Source organism: Nannobrachium achirus (assembly GCF_963921795.1).
Source record: "Nannobrachium achirus genome assembly, chromosome: 11".
Taxonomy (NCBI): Eukaryota; Metazoa; Chordata; class Actinopteri; order Myctophiformes; family Myctophidae; genus Nannobrachium; species Nannobrachium achirus.
The window spans coordinates 60,477,918-60,494,296 of record NC_137820.1 but is presented as its reverse complement, the minus strand read 5'-3'; the positions used below and the strand labels follow the sequence as shown (position 1 = coordinate 60,494,296).

At 43.3% G+C, this 16,379-nt stretch overlaps 2 protein-coding genes across 2 annotated transcripts in view; one reads left to right on the top strand and one right to left on the bottom strand.

The window, feature by feature from the left end:
- The window catches only part of jph3b (junctophilin 3b), a gene marked incomplete at both ends in the record, with an annotated part of 69,595 nt that overhangs the window by 33,030 nt on the left and 20,186 nt on the right, over window positions 1-16,379 (top strand). The gene's annotated exons all lie outside the window — the stretch shown is intronic.
- On the bottom strand, window positions 3,832-5,550 carry LOC308294070 (DNA repair protein XRCC1-like; the record flags this gene model as incomplete). The annotated part of the gene is made up of 1 exon (XM_080736784.1): window positions 3,832-5,550. One exon carries the CDS (start codon window positions 5,548-5,550, stop codon window positions 3,832-3,834), a length of 1,719 nt encoding a protein of 572 aa, XP_080592910.1.

Genomic DNA, 16,379 nt, shown 5'->3' with positions numbered 1-16,379 from the left:
ATTACAGTATGTTTGTGCGGTAACATTCTACATCACATTACAGTATGTTTGTGCGGTAACATTCTACATCACATTACAGTATGTTTGTGCAGTAACATTCTACATCACATTACAGTATGTTTGTGCAGTAACATTCTACATCACATTACAGTATGTTTGTGCAGTAAGATTCTACATCACATTACAGTGTGTTTGTGCAGTAACATTCTACATCACATTACAGTATGTTTGTACAGTAACATTCTACATCACATTACAGTATGTTTGTACAGTAACATTCTACATCACATTACAGTATGTTTGTGCAGTAACATTCTTGATGCAGTGTTTCATGTCCATTCCTATTGATTTTCTCCCTGCCTCTCCCTTTCCCTTTGCTCCCATCTGCACTCTACCAGACAGGGGTGTCGTACCAAATTCTGGGCCCTGGGTAGCCTACTTTAACTGTCGAAAAATAGCAAATATACAAGCTCACAGCGCAGCACCGAGTGCCGCGCTGCGAGCTTGTAGATCTTCTATCTTTTTTAAATCCTGAACATTTATGCAAGTCTTTGAATATTTCACATCCTTCTAAGGTTTTCTTTTGTTGAATAACCTATGTTTCTATGTCAGTGGGGCTTTTTCACGTGAAGGACCCCCAAAATGATATGTTTGTGCGGTAACATTCTACATCACATTACAGTATGTTTGTGCAGTAACATTCTACATCACATTACAGTATGTTTGTGCAGTAACATTCATCACATTACAGTATGTTTGTGTAGTAACATTCTACATCACATTACAGTATGTTTGTGCAGTAACATTCTACATCACATTACAGTATGTTTGTGCAGTAACATTCTACATCACATTACAGTATGTTTGTGCAGTAACATTCTACATCACATTACAGTATGTTTGTGCGGTAACATTCTACATCACATTACAGTATGTTTGTGCGGTAACATTCTACATCACATTACAGTATGTTTGTGTAGTAACATTCTACATCACATTACAGTATGTTTGTGCGGTAACATTCTACATCACATTACAGTATGTTTGTACGGTAACATTCTACATCACATTACAGTATGTTTGTACGGTAACATTCTACATCACATTACAGTATGTTTGTGCGGTAACATTCTACATCACATTACAGTATGTTTGTGCGGTAACATTCTACATCACATTACAGTATGTTTGTGCGGTAACATTCTACATCACATTACAGTATGTTTGTGCGGTAACATTCTACATCACATTACAGTATGTTTGTGCGGTAACATTCTACATCACATTACAGTATGTTTGTGCGGTAACATTCTACATCACATTACAGTATGTTTGTGCGGTAACATTCTACATCACATTACAGTATGTTTGTGTAGTAACATTCTACATCACATTACAGTATGTTTGTGTAGTAACATTCTACATCACATTACAGTATGTTTGTGCAGTAACATTCTACATCACATTACAGTATGTTTGTGTAGTAACATTCTACATCACATTACAGTATGTTTGTGTAGTAACATTCTACATCACATTACAGTATGTTTGTGTAGTAACATTCTACATCACATTACAGTATGTTTGTGCAGTAACATTCTACATCACATTACAGTATGTTTGTGTAGTAACATTCTACATCACATTACAGTATGTTTGTGTAGTAACATTCTACATCACATTACAGTATGTTTGTGTAGTAACATTCTTCATCACATTACAGTATGTTTGTGCAGTAACATTCTTCATCACATTACAGTATGTTTGTGTAGTAACATTCTACATCACATTACAGTATGTTTGTGCGGTAACATTCTACATCACATTACAGTATGTTTGTGTGGTAACATTCTACATCACATTACAGTATGTTTGTGTAGTAACATTCTACATCACATTACAGTATGTTTGTGCAGTAACATTCTACATCACATTACAGTATGTTTGTACAGTAACATTCTACATCACATTACAGTATGTTTGTGCAGTAACATTCTTGATGCAGTGTTTCATGTCCATTCCTATTGATTTTCTCCCTGCCTCTCCCTTTCCCTTTGCTCCCATCTGCACTCTACCAGACAGGGGTGTCGTACCAAATTCTGGGCCCTGGGTAGCCTACTTTAACTGTCGAAAAATAGCAAATATACAAGCTCACAGCGCAGCACCGAGTGCCGCGCTGCGAGCTTGTAGATCTGCTATCTTTTTTAAATCCTGAACATTTATGCAAGTCTTTGAATATTTCACATCCTTCTAAGGTTTTCTTTTGTTGAATAACCTATGTTTCTATGTCAGTGGGGCTTTTTCACGTGAAGGACCCCCAAAATGATATGTATTTGGCCACGGACCCCCATCTCAAAATATTCAATTCCAAGGACCCCCCAGAAGCAAAATTTTAGTTACAAATGTTTGCTTAAATAAATACATACATTCACGACTTTTCAAAAATAGCAGATCTACAAGCTCGCAGCGCGGCACTCGGTGCCGCGCTGTGAGCTTGTATATCTGCTATTTTTCAATAGCTAAAGTACCAAAAAAATAATAATTCCAGGCCCCTCCACCTTGGGCCCGGTACCTCCCCCCCCCCCCCTTGTGACACCCCTGCTGCCAGCCTCACAGTACAGTTAGTTACAGTAACACCACTCTGTGTGTGTGTGTGTGTGTGTGTGTGTGTGTGTGTGTGTGTGTGTGTGTGTGTGTGTGTGTGTGTGTGTGCGCGCGCGCATACATGCATGCATGTGTACACACACACTTCCCACAGCTCTCACACTCTTCCTCTCATTCATGAAGCCGCAATCTTGTGAAAGCTGCTTTCATGCAATCACACGCTTGTTAATCTCACACAACCTGTTCACACCTTGTACCACAAGAAAAAAACAGATCTCTTAATACCCCCCCCCCCCCCCCCCCCCCCCCTCTTTCTCTCTCTTGAACACTTGGAGAGTATTTTTTTTGCAGGGCTTTAAGCCAGAGTGTATCAAAAATGCAACTCGGTTAAGCGCCGCTGTTCCGACCAATTTAACATTCACCAGCATCGGCAGGTTAGCATTCACCAGGTTAGCATTCACCAGTTAGGGTTAAGGTTAGGTTTAGGTGTATCTTCGTCCCCCAGACTTTCGTCACCTCCACACAGCCAATCACAAGCTTCGGTCTGCCGTAACCGAAGTGCATTTTCTGATACACTCGGACTGAACGACCTGCAAAAAACACTCTCCTCTTGAACAACAGTCTGTATCCTGTTGGATGCTTCAACTGCCAGGGAGGAATGAAAGTATCCTGCCTTTAATAGGTTACATTAATATGTATTTTGGTTGCGGACCCCCATCTGAACATAGTTTGTGCCAGCGACCCCCCCCCCCCCCCCCCCTGCAAGATTTGTGCTGATAAAATGTTTCCAAAAATATTTCAAATATTGTTTTATATACAGTACACACACACACACACACACACACACACACACACACACACACACACACACACACACACACACACACACACACACATATATATTGTAGATTGGCTATTTTCAAATAGCCAATGTATTTAGGACGGGAACCCCTTTCGGGGTTCTTGTTGCCATGTACAGTATATAACAACATAACTGTTTTTGTTCTTTTTGAATACATATTTGAAGTTTTTCAGAAAGCTTAGGTCAGGATTGAGAAGGCGTCTTTAGATTTGTCTTAAATGGGTTAATGTGGTTAGACTGGATTAAAATTTTAACCACCTTTATTGCTTCAACTGAGTAATTCAAGTGGATGTGAATTGGGGAAATATACATTAAAACAAACACCCATAAAAATGGTGTATATTTTGTGTGTGTACTTGTAATGCTCAAGGGACAACAGAGTATGGTCGATAGGGCAGTATCTTTTGCTGTTCATTGATCTCATAAATCCATGTCGGTTTGACGAAACACAAATTGCCGTTCTCCCTCTGTGCATCTTCAAATGAGTCGTGCCATCCTTCGCTGGTCAACACAAACTGCACCTTCTCATTCATGTAGTCCTCCACCATCCCGTTGAATGCCACAATGTAGCGTAGAAGGAGGCGTCTCTCATTGATCAGAAACTTGCCGTAAAGGAAAAAATGTTTTCCTGTCAGGAAGTCTGGTAACTCTGGGATGGAGTAGTCCACCTGGGCCTCGTTGTCCGTGTCCTCCTCTGTCGATCCCCCGTATGGATCCTCTTCTTTCACTCTGTTTTTTACACTCACAGCTTTCTTCTTCTGCCTGCTCTCGACTCTCTCCAGCTCGTCCTCTGTGTCCATGGCAGAGTCGTCATCGTCTCCTGTTTCATCTACATCTGAGGAGCTGCTATACTCATCATCTTCCTCAGCCACCTTTGGAATCTTCTTTGCAGTGGCTTGCCTCTCCTGCTTTGGAGCCCGCCTGGTGTCCCTCTCATTCATTTCCATCTCACTTTCTGAACTGGACTCTGCTCCATCCATCGAGTACCGTTGGCAAGAGATCTTCTGCTTCCTTTTATGGCAGTCGATCACCCATTCCTTCCGCACGATGATGCCCCCTGCTGACTTCACTTGGCTGTACTTGGGGGTGTTGGCAAAGGCACAGATAAGGTGTGTGGAGTCAGGGGTCCAGTCGGGAGAGTACTTTGCTCCCATGGCCAGCGCCTTGTCCCTCAGCTCCCTTCTGCTTGGGTTCTGGAAGCCACTGAGGACAAACACCACCCCCTGCATGATCCGCTTGAGAGGCACCTGCTCATGGCTCAGTGGTCTGGCCTTGTGTGGTTTAGGCTCTGGCCTAAACTCGGGTGACCCCGAAGGACTGGTCTTTGAGATGGATGGAGCAGGTGCAGACAAGAGGCCTTTGCTGAACTCACGTTTTCTTGGAGGCTGTGAAGACATCATACTAGAGGTGGAATACAGTCCTGAGGACAGAGAGGCACCGCTAGACTGCAGGATGGCTTCTGCGTAGCTCAGATTCTCATTCTGAGGAGAAACCTTGAGTCTAGGACTGGTTATGTTCTCCCGGTTGAAGAAAAGGCTGCCGGGCTGCAGACTGGGGCCTGCAGAGGGAGATTCCTTATCCTTCACCTTAAACCAGCCCAGCTTTGTCAACTTCGGGGATTCTGCTAGTGGTGGAGAATCCGGTGAATGTAACTTCACAAAGGCGACTCCATATGCTATGCTCTTATTGTAAGGCTGACTGCACACAATCTTAACACGGCCCCACTTCTCCTGGGCCGTGCTCTGCCGCAGCTGGCTGGACCCGAAGAACCGCACTTGCTTGGTGTTGGTGCCGTTGCGACTCTCCGTGGGAGACATGAAGGACGAGGTGGCCAAAAGCACCTCATAGTCCTGGTCTCTGACAGCTGAGGAGTTGCCCACCAGCACCTCGATGAAAGCCGAACCTTCATTCCCGATATGGATGCTGTGCACGCGTTCCTCCTTCTCAAACTGTAGAATGACCGAGGTTTGTTGTTCTCCGGGTCTCGCCACCTTCCATTTCCTGAAGCCAAGCAAGTTGTCAGCCTTGTGAGTATTGTCCTCACTGCTGCAAGACACAACGTGCTTGAGATTGATCTCTGGCATTAGGCTATGATGTTGTTGTTGACATTCAACTCAATTTCACAATTACGTCTTCTGATGACGTGTGTAATACAGCGTTGCCAGAACCTGGGTAAGACGTCAGCAGTGTGGTCGGACTCACTGCTGAATCTGGTAACACACCTCTTGTATGCATTCCCTATGAGATGCCAGATCACACTGCTGATGTCACCTCGTCTTCACATCACCCTATATGGAGCTTACGTGGTACCATATATATCCTTATATGCTGTGTACTATACAGTGGTTCTTAAACTTTGGGTCGGGACCAGGGGGTCCCCAAATGATTTACCGGTAATTGTTTTCTCACTCAACAGTAAAGAAACCAACATAAAGTTTAAGTGTATAGAGGGTATCTGCACATTTCCAACGTGACAATTTAAGGACTTTTTACTACCTCTAAAATGCCAAATGAAACATTGGCTAAATTGTCAAATATTAGAGGCAGAAATTGTGAAAATATAGCCGATCTACATGCTCACAACGCCTCGCAACGTGAGGCGTTGTGAGCATGTAGATCTGCTACTTTCACAATAGAACCGTGTTATACAAAATGTAATGCCTTAACTCTTAGTGCTCTTCAGGGTGGGGGGTCCCCAGTTAAAATATTATTATTTTGGGGGTCGCGCGTGGCCTGAAAAGGTTGAGAACCACAGTACTATGATGCCAGCTCTTTGACCAGGCAGGACAGGCCCTCTTTGACTAACCTTTTGGTATAACCATGATGATCTAATGTGGTAGATCTGGTAACGTGGAATCCTCTCGTGGTTTCCGACTGGTCAACTGACCTGGAACCCCCTCAAGGACTCCTGAGGGTCCCGGACAGGACCCCACTTTGAGAGCCATCCACTTAAACTGAGAGATAAAGATCCGGAAAAGTGGACCCGAACGTAGAATGGGAGCCTCAAAGTAAATGGACTGCTGGAGTTCCGGCAAGATGGCGACCGAGTAGGACGCGTTTGTTGAGCTCTGTGGAGGTGCACAGTAGTTTTCACATTTTATAAGACCATTTTTTACTGCCTTGGTAGTTCTTTTGAGACGTTAAACGCCCAAAACACTGGTGAACGTCTGTTTTTGCAGTTATTTCGTGTTTCATGCCGAATACGATTAACACGAGGTCGAGGAGTACTAGGTCTCCGACCGCAAACGCTGACAACATGGCCGGCGCAATGCAGGACAACGCTGACGCTCCGGTTACAAAGAGCATGCTACGTGAGGTCCTCCAGGAATCACTGAAAGAGTTTCTGGATGGTTTTATTCAACCCATGATGCTCGACTTGGAGAAGAAATTAATGAAGAAGATTGATGACATCGGAAAGGAGCTGCGTCCTGCAGTCGCCAAGCTGAACACGACCGTGGCTGAACAAGGGGAAGCCATTGAGAACTTTGGTTCCTCCATGGACAGTTTGCAGATGTGTATCACTGAATTGGAGAGAAGATGTGCTAGTCTGGAGGAGAAGCTCATCATAGCAGAAGACCGGAGTCGTAGGAATAACATAAGAGTGATTGGGATCTCTCCTGGGCTGGAGAAAGCTGACCCAGTGGCCTTTATCCAGTCCTTTTTGCAGAAAACATTCCCCGACCAGTTTCCCGACTCCCCCCCGGAAGTGGACCGTGCGCATCGGACCGGCAATCCACGTTCTGATAAACCAAGGGCTTTCCTGGCAAGGATCCATTTTTTCCGGGTAAAGGAACGCATACTCCAGCTCTCCAGGAAAGCAGGTCAACTGACATACAACGGCAAAAAGGTGTATATTTTCCCGGATTGGTCTGCTGAAACATCAAAGAGAAGGGCAGCTTTCGGGCCAGTAAAGGAATTCCTACGTTCCATCACTGCGAAAGGAGTAAAATACGGAATATGGCATCCGAGCAAGTTTTGGATAACCGTGGGTGAGGCGACCTCTACTTTCAACTCACCTAAGGAAGCTCTAGCCTTTTGCAAGGATAAGTTCAAGACCCCAGATGCAGCGAACGAGACTCCAGCTACGCAGGATGAGACGACAGTCACAGAGGACTAACTTTTAGCAGGGACCCTTTTGCTCTTGTGATTGGGACATCGGATGCTTTCAAACATTTTTTTCCCCTGCTGATGTGATATCCTTTTGCCTTAAATGGACTGTTGGTATTAAAGCTGGTTTGGACAGTTTGGAGTGGACTTTTACGCAGCCCTTTCTTTCTTCACTCTCTCCTCCTCCCCCAAAGGGTGAGTTGTTCACTGTTTGACTTGACATCGTGTTTCCATGTGTCTCGTTTTATAATGCCTATTTTATTTTTATTGAAGGATAAGATATATTGTGTCTTTGAATAAGATCTGTAAGCAGATGGGTGTTTCTCGTTTTAATTTTTGAGGAGAGAGGATTTAGGGCTGCTAAAGTTAAGCATAATTCACGGTTTTCTTGTTTGAATATAATGGACATTGTTTTTGTTATTATTGCACTCTTTTCCTTTGCTCTTATTGAGTTTTGTGCTGCTTAATATATAGGTCTAGAAGGTCTCTGCTAGGCTTTGTCTAATGTGATCCATGCCGCGGTTCGGAGCCTGCTCTCTCTCTCGTCCTCCCTCTATGTCTCTCTGTCTATCTCTGCTTCTCTCTCTCTCTCTCCTTTTTTTTTCTTTTTTTTTTTTCTCTCACTCTCTCTCTCATTGGCTCATTGACTCGTTCTGTGGGTTGTTAGCTTTACTCTCTCGGGTAGGAGGGCGAGACTGGGCTTTGGCCTTTTGTTTTGAGTAATGTATTCTACTGTTTATGGCGAAACAGATATAAATAATTTGATCTAAATTGTGAAGGCCCCGTGATTTCAGAGCCCGTTCGCTCTCTCGCCCTTTCTCTCTCTCTCTCTCTCTCTCTCTCTCTCTCTCTCTCTCTCTCTCTCTCTCTTTTTCGCTCTCTCTTTCCCTGTTACATTGACTCGTTCTTTTTCTATAATCTCAATGTTGGCGGATGTACGATCTCGTGGCGCGTTGGCTCTGCGTGCTCGTGGATCCGCTGTTTCTTGATGGAGGGGAGGGGGGGGGGGGGCTCTTTAACGGGATTTTTTTTTCTTCGATGATTAGGTATGTCCACGGTTTGAAGTATTGTAGTCTACTGTTTAAGACGAAAACAGACTTAATTAATATGATTGACATTTATCTAAGTTTGCACTGCTACCTTTTGGGCATGTACAGGGAGCTGTATACGGCGCAGTATGCATTATGTGTGCTGTGTTAGATATGGTTTCCTGATCATGCATAACTGTTTGTAGGTAAATATTTATATATACAGACACATTTTTTTTCTGTCTTTTTCCTAATTACTATTTGTGGTTTGTATGCATGGTCGCATACGGGGGGCTGTATGTGGGGCAGTATGCATTAACACTGTGTGTGCTGTGCTGCATATGGCCTCCCGGGTGTGCTTTTAATTACTATTTCACCTACATAGGCCTATGTATGTGCATATTTCTTATGTTATATACACTGATATCCCTTTTTTTTATTATTATTATTATTTTGTATTATTATATTAGTGCCTTGTCTTGGTGACAGCCTTATTTCCACTTATCTTTCCACTTATCTGTCACAAGTGTTTGGTTATTTGCATCAAAGTGGTTTATAGGGCTTTATCGCTTTCTTAATAGGCCTAGTTGTTATAGTCCCCGCATTTATTTACTTATTATTTTCTTTCTTCTCTCCCCTTTCTTTATTAGCACTGTTAAAATACCATTCTCATTTATCCAAGTGATATGAAGTCGGGAGATTGATTATAATTTGGGCGGATGGACTGTTTTTTAGGGCTATTCAGCCACAAGAAGGCACTTTTCTTTTTTTTTACTTTGGTAATCTATTATATTTTATTTTTTTATTTATTTTATTTGTATTTGTATTTACATAACCACCAGAGGGCAATGTATGGTTACTTTTGGGCAGTAACTTGTTTGCACTCTCTTTCAGAGTGAAATGAATGTTGACTAATAGGTTAATGGGGTGGGGAACTCTAGTTAGGTTACACAAGTGTAGAAGAGCTTGCGACCGTTTTTCACGGTTGCTATCTAGGTTGTGGCCTTTTCAATTATTTCTTTCAATTTTTGATTTCATGTTTCGTTTTCTGGGAAGGCCTTGGGGAATGTGGGTTGGGAAGGGACGGTTGTTTTTTACTACAGATAGTTTTGCAGGATACCTGATGTTGCTGTTGCGTTTATGGTGGTTGGACGGGCGCGCCACGCTGTGCCTGTACATGGTCACCTATTTTTTCTTGCTCTTTCTTTCCATACAGAATGGCTAGACATCTTAATGTGGTGACTTGGAATGTCAAAGGGCTGAACCATCCGTCAAAAGGAAAAGAGTATTTACCCATCTTAAGCAATTTAATGCAGATGTTATATTTCTACAGGAGACTCACATACGTTCATCTGATAGTTCCAGACTTTTGGCGGGCTGGGCGGGGCAGCATTTCCACTCTACTTTCGAGGCCAAGGCGAGGGGAGTATCCATCCTTGTATCAAGTGGTGTGCCATTCGTTTCAACCAAAACTACTGCTGATAAAAATGGTAGATATATCATCGTCACGGGCAAGCTATTTCATATGAACGTGGTACTGGCCAACGTTTACGCTCCCAATGTGGAAGACGTAGGATTTTTTTAGGGTGGATCTTAAATCGCCTTTTTTAGATTTTCTTGAGTCTCACCCCCCAATTATGTTCCTATGTACAAAAAACTGCTTTGGTTAAAATTTGGTTGAATTTCAAGCATATTTAGAGGTAGCTCAATCAAGTCAAAGATTGTACATTTTATTGGTCAAAATCGAATTGCACTGCAGGCACATTTAAGTTATACATTACACATTATTCTTATACTAAGCACAGAAATTATATTTTTTTAAGCTTACAAATCTAAACACAAATCTGATTACATGTGTGTCATAATATGTCAAACCAGAATAGCAAAGCAAAGAATGACAAATTGCTATTTTTCATTTAACGTGCAGAATGACATGTCTTAATCATACTCACAACACACAACAAGCACACAGCCCCACTTCCTTGATTACCCCCAAAACCCCCGAAAGTCACTGAAGTATAGTAATTCAGTAGTTACTGATCAATTAAAGTTTGTTTATGGCTATCGGGATACTTGTGCCGATGGTTCTGCACAATTTGCAGCAAGTACTGGAGTTGGGACTCATCTTTAGTAATGAGACCACAATATTCTTGTATTAGGGCAACCCCACGCTCTGCATGATCATTGACAACATTCATCGTCTTCACTACAGCCAGAGCTTCTTAGTCCTCCTTGGGCTCCCACTCATCGGGATCAACGTCAAGGATGTCATCTGGGAGATCCATCATTTTGAAAAGCACCTTGGATTTGGGAGACAAACTCTTCAATGTTCTTCCTTGCAATTGTTCCAAGGTCAACAGTAATTCTCTTCATATGCCCCTGTTCATCATCTTCATTTCCATCTTTCATGGCTCTCACCATCAGCCTCTTCGTTTGTGCGCTCACTTGACTGTCAAACAATGCAAGTCTGACGATCTCTGGAGCCAAATACCATAGGGGCATATGAAGAGAATTACTATTGACCTTGGAACAATTGCAAGGAAGAACATTGAAGATTTTGTGTCTCGCAAATCGAAGGTGCTTTTCAAAATGATGGATTGCTGCAAATTAGTCTGGGATCACTTCACTTTTCGAGGTTTGATCCGGTCGGGAGAGGAAACCACTTTACGTCATGTTGTAGTACTCAAAGGACTACAATTTGCCGGAACTATCAAACCGGATTCAGTTTTAACCCAAAATAATTCCCCTGCGCTCAAGGACATACTTTTAGGACCTACCTAATAAACTCCTTGATGCGGCGTAGTTTTGCTTTTGAAAAATGTGTTTGGGATATGCATCTTTTATTCCAACTCATAGCGACTGGCAAGGCTACACTAGGCTACTCGAGCATTTTAATAGGGATTGGGGAAACAAACGGAGGGAACCAAAACAAAGTGACGCCGCTTCTTCGGCTTGTGGTTTCCGCCTAGACCGGATCAAACCGCCCGTTGTTAACAATCACCAGGCTTTCCCTCAGAAAGCCTGGTGGGCGAGGTTACTGCAAATTGTGCAGAACCATCGGCACAAGTATCCTCATAGCCGTAAACAAACTTTAATTGATCAGTAACTACTGAATTACTATACTGCAGTGACTTTCGGGTGTTTTGGGGGTAATCAAGGAAGTGGGGCTGTGTGCTTGTTGTGTGTTGTGAGTATGATTGAAGAGTGTGCAATAAAGACATGTCATTCTGCACGTTAAATGGAAAATAGCAATTTGTCATTCTTTGCTTTGCTATTTCCTACAATACATTAATTCTGGTTTGACATATGACAAACATGTAATCAGATTTGTGTTTAGATTTGAAAGCTTAAAAAATATAATTTCTGTGCTTAGTATAAGAATAATGTGTAATGTATAACTTAAATGTGCCTGCAGTGCAATTCGATTTTGACCAATAAAATGTACAATCTTCGACTTGATTGAGCTACCTCTAAATATGCTTGAAATTCAACCAAATTTTAACCAAAGCAGTTTTTTGTACATAGGAACATAATTGGGGGGTGAGACTCAAGAAAATCTAAAAAAGGCGATTTAAGATCCACCCGTTCTCTCAACTCTCCGATTTAGACACACATTACTTAATCCTAGGAACAGACCTTAATCGGTGTTTGGACCAGGTCCTAGACCGTTCTTCCATTAGACCCGGAACAGTGAATAGATCTATCACATACATTAAATCTTTTCTCACAGAATGCGGTATTTCAGATGTCTGGAGAGATCTCAACCCCACAGGGAGGGAGTATTCCTTTTTTAGTCATGTACATCATATGTACTCCAGAATTGACTATTTTTTAATGGACAGGAGATTGATGCCCCAAGTCCATTCTTGCAAATATCACAGTATTGTTATTTCTGACCACGCTCCTCTCGTGATGTCATTATCGCTCCCTGGGGTCCCGCGCCCAGTCAGACGTTGGCGTTTCAATTCCACCCTGCTTTCAGATGAAGACTTTGTGAAATACATTGAACAGGAAATTACATTTTATTTTGAAACAAATATTAATCCACAGACGTCTGGACTCATGGTGTGGGACGCGCTTTAAGCATACTTGAGAGGACAAATCATATCATTCTCTGCTAGGAAAAAGGCGCAATCTGAAAGGGAACGCTCCAAGCTCATCGCCGATATCGCAGACGTTGACAGACAGTATGTACTCCAGCAAACTCCAGAACTTTACAATAGACGAGTTGAACTCAAATCCAGGTTTGATATTCTCACTACCCACCAAGCACAAAATCTACTGCTAAAAACTAAAAGTACATTTTACGAGCAGGGCGAAAAGACGGGTAAGCTACTGGCTAATCAGTTAAAAGCGAGGAGGGCTAAGCAAATTATAACAAACATCCGGACCGCTAACGGAGAAATAACCTCAGACTCGAATCTGATAAATGACGCCTTTAAGAACTTCTACTCTACACTATACACCTCTCAGAGCAGTGGAGATGACTTAGCGGTGTCCGCATTCCTTGATCCATTAGACATCCCAACTATTTCCCAGGATCAAATGGAAAACTTAGAAACGCCCATAACATCAGCTGAAGTAGCCCGAGCTATAGCGTCAATGCAGTCTGGGAAGTCGCCAGGGCCAGATGGACTCCCGGCTGAATTTTTTAAGAAGTTCTCCTCGCTCTTGTCCCCACAGCTGGCGGCCGTTTTTGCTGAGTCCCTTGAACGGGGCGCGCTCCCCCCCTCTCTGAGCGAGGCGTGTATAACGCTAATAGATAAAAAAGGGAAAGACCCTGTAGAGTGTGCGTCATACAGACCAATCTCACTGTTGAACATAGACGCTAAGGTCCTAGCGAAGGTGCTATCACACAGATTAGAAAAACTTCTCCCGCAAATAATATCACCAGACCAGACTGGTTTCATTAAAGATCGTTACTCTTTCTTTAATGTGAGACGCCTTCTCAATATATTGCACTCTCCCTCGGGGGAGGGGCCGGAGTGTGTCGCGTCGCTGGATGCCGAGAAGGCGTTTGATCGCGTCGAATTTAAGTACCTGTTTGCGGTCTTAGAAAAGTTCGGATTCGGACCGACGCTTATTGCCTGGATCAAGTTACTATATGCCTCCCCCACCGCAGCCATACAGACAAATGGCATATTCTCCCGAACCTTTGATTTGGGTCGTGGGACCCGACAGGGATGCCCGCTGAGTCCGTTCCTATTTGATTTAGCAATTGAGCCACTCGCGATTGCCTTACGTGGTAATGATGAGATTAGGGGTGTCCGGAGAGGGGACAGAGAATACAAAGTGTCCCTATATGCGGATGACCTTTTGTTATATATTTCCGACCCGCTGACATCCCTTCCGGCAGTTCTGTCCCTATTAGATCAATTTGGTCTCGTGTCAGGCTATAAAGTTAATCTAACTAAAAGTATAATATTCCCATCAAACGAGGCGGCATCCAGCCTAGATTACACTCATATTCCCTTCAAAGTGGAGAGGATTCAATTCACCTATCTAGGAGCAACAATCACACATAAGTTTAAAGACCTTTTTCAGCAGAACTTCGTCTCACTTGTAAGCCAAGTTAAAACGTCATTACAGCAGTGGTCACCCCTTACAATGTCTCTGGCCGGTCGAATTAACTCAATCAAGATGAACATTCTTCCTAAATTTACGTATCTCTTCCAGTGTGTACCGGTGTTCATTCCAAAGTCATTTTTTACATCTCTGGACTCAATTATATCATCGCACATTTGGCAGAACAAGAAACCGCGTGTAAGCAGAGCTTTACTAAAAAGGGCAAAAGCGGACGGGGGCATGGGGCTTCCTGACTTTCGTCACTACTATTGGGCTGCAAATAGTGGACCTCCTTAGAGCTAGAGTCCTGTGAGGGTCTATCGCTCCCAGCCCTTCTAGGTGCACCCCTCATCAGCTTACAGTCATCAGACGAACGAACCGAACGAGCGCCGTATTGGCGGAGAGGTCTTGCGAAATCGGGCGAACGTGAACGTTCAAAGCGTTGGGAGAGTTAATCGGTGTTTGGACCAGGTCCTAGACCGTTCTTCCATTAGACCCGGAACAGTGAATAGATCTATCACATACATTAAATCTTTTCTCACAGAATGCGGTATTTCAGATGTCTGGAGAGATCTCAACCCCACAGGGAGGGAGTATTCCTTTTTTAGTCATGTACATCATATGTACTCCAGAATTGACTATTTTTTAATGGACAGGAGATTGATGCCCCAAGTCCATTCTTGCAAATATCACAGTATTGTTATTTCTGACCACGCTCCTCTCGTGATGTCATTATCGCTCCCTGGGGTCCCGCGCCCAGTCATTCTTCCTAAATTTACGTATCTCTTCCAGTGTGTACCGGTGTTCATTCCAAAGTCATTTTTTACATCTCTGGACTCAATTATATCATCGCACATTTGGCAGAACAAGAAACCGCGTGTAAGCAGAGCTTTACTAAAAAGGGCAAAAGCGTACGGGGGCATGGGGCTTCCTGACTTTCGTCACTACTATTGGGCTGCAAATAGTGGACCTCCTTAGAGCTAGAGTCCTGTGAGGGTCTATCGCTCCCAGCCCTTCTAGGTGCACCATTAGGCCGGCCTTTGCCCGAACAAATTGTCAATCCGGTTGTACGTCACACACTGAGAGTGTGGACCCAGTTCAGGAGAACCTATAACTATGGAGATTTGTCTCTGCTAACCCCGGTAGCCTCCAACCACTTTTTCGCTCCCTCATTAAGTGACATAACCTTTCGAAATTGGCGCGGGAAAGGCATCAAAAGTCTCAAGAATTTGTTCTTAGACGGGGTCTTCGCCTCTTTCGAACAACTAATGAGGAAATATGGCCTGCCTAGATCAGATCAATTTAGGTTCTTCCAAGTCAGGCATTACGTGAGATCTATAATACCCGATTTCCCTGACAAACCTAATACTAACCCCATAGATACCTTTTTATCTTTTGATCCGACAACAAAAGGCGCTATATCAATCCTATATGACACCATCTCTAATCTGAGATCCGCGCCGTTGGATAGGATAAGAGCTGACTGGGAGCGGGATCTAGGGCTCACATTATCAGAGGAAAAGTGGGACTCAATTTTTTCTTCTATACACAAATCTTCCCTCTGTGCCCGTCACTGTTTAATACAGTTCAAGATAGTTCATAGGGCCCACATTTCTAAAGCCAGACTTGCAAGCATATATCCTGACGTAAGTTCTAGCTGTGATAAATGTAACAATGAGGCCACTCTTATACATCAATACTGGACGTGCCCACGGCTACAGCCGTTCTGGGAGGACGTATTCAGCACGCTATCCAACATTTTACATCGTGACATAGACCCAGACCCCTTATTAGCTCTGTTTGGTACAGTTGGAAGCGAGGGCCTTCCTCTAACACGGACGGAAAGTCGTATGGTCGACTTTGCTTTATTGATCGCTAGGCGCGCCATTCTGCTTAAGTGGAAGGATGCTGCCCCGCCTGTGCTCGACCTGTGGCTTCGTGCTATAATGTCCTGTCTGGAATTGGAAATGTTGAGGTTCTCAATTGCCGGCTCTGAAAAGAAATTTTATAAAACCTGGAGCCCTTTTATGATGTTCTACCATAATACTCAAACGGTGTAGTGTGGCGCTTACCTGTTTGACCAACCCAGTGCGCAGCAAGCTTTGATTATTTATTCTGCTTTACTGTTTTGATTATTTATTTACTTTGCTTTAACAGTTCAACCGTCCTGGGGATTGAGGGTGGGGGGAGGGGGGATAGGGGATGGGTTTTAT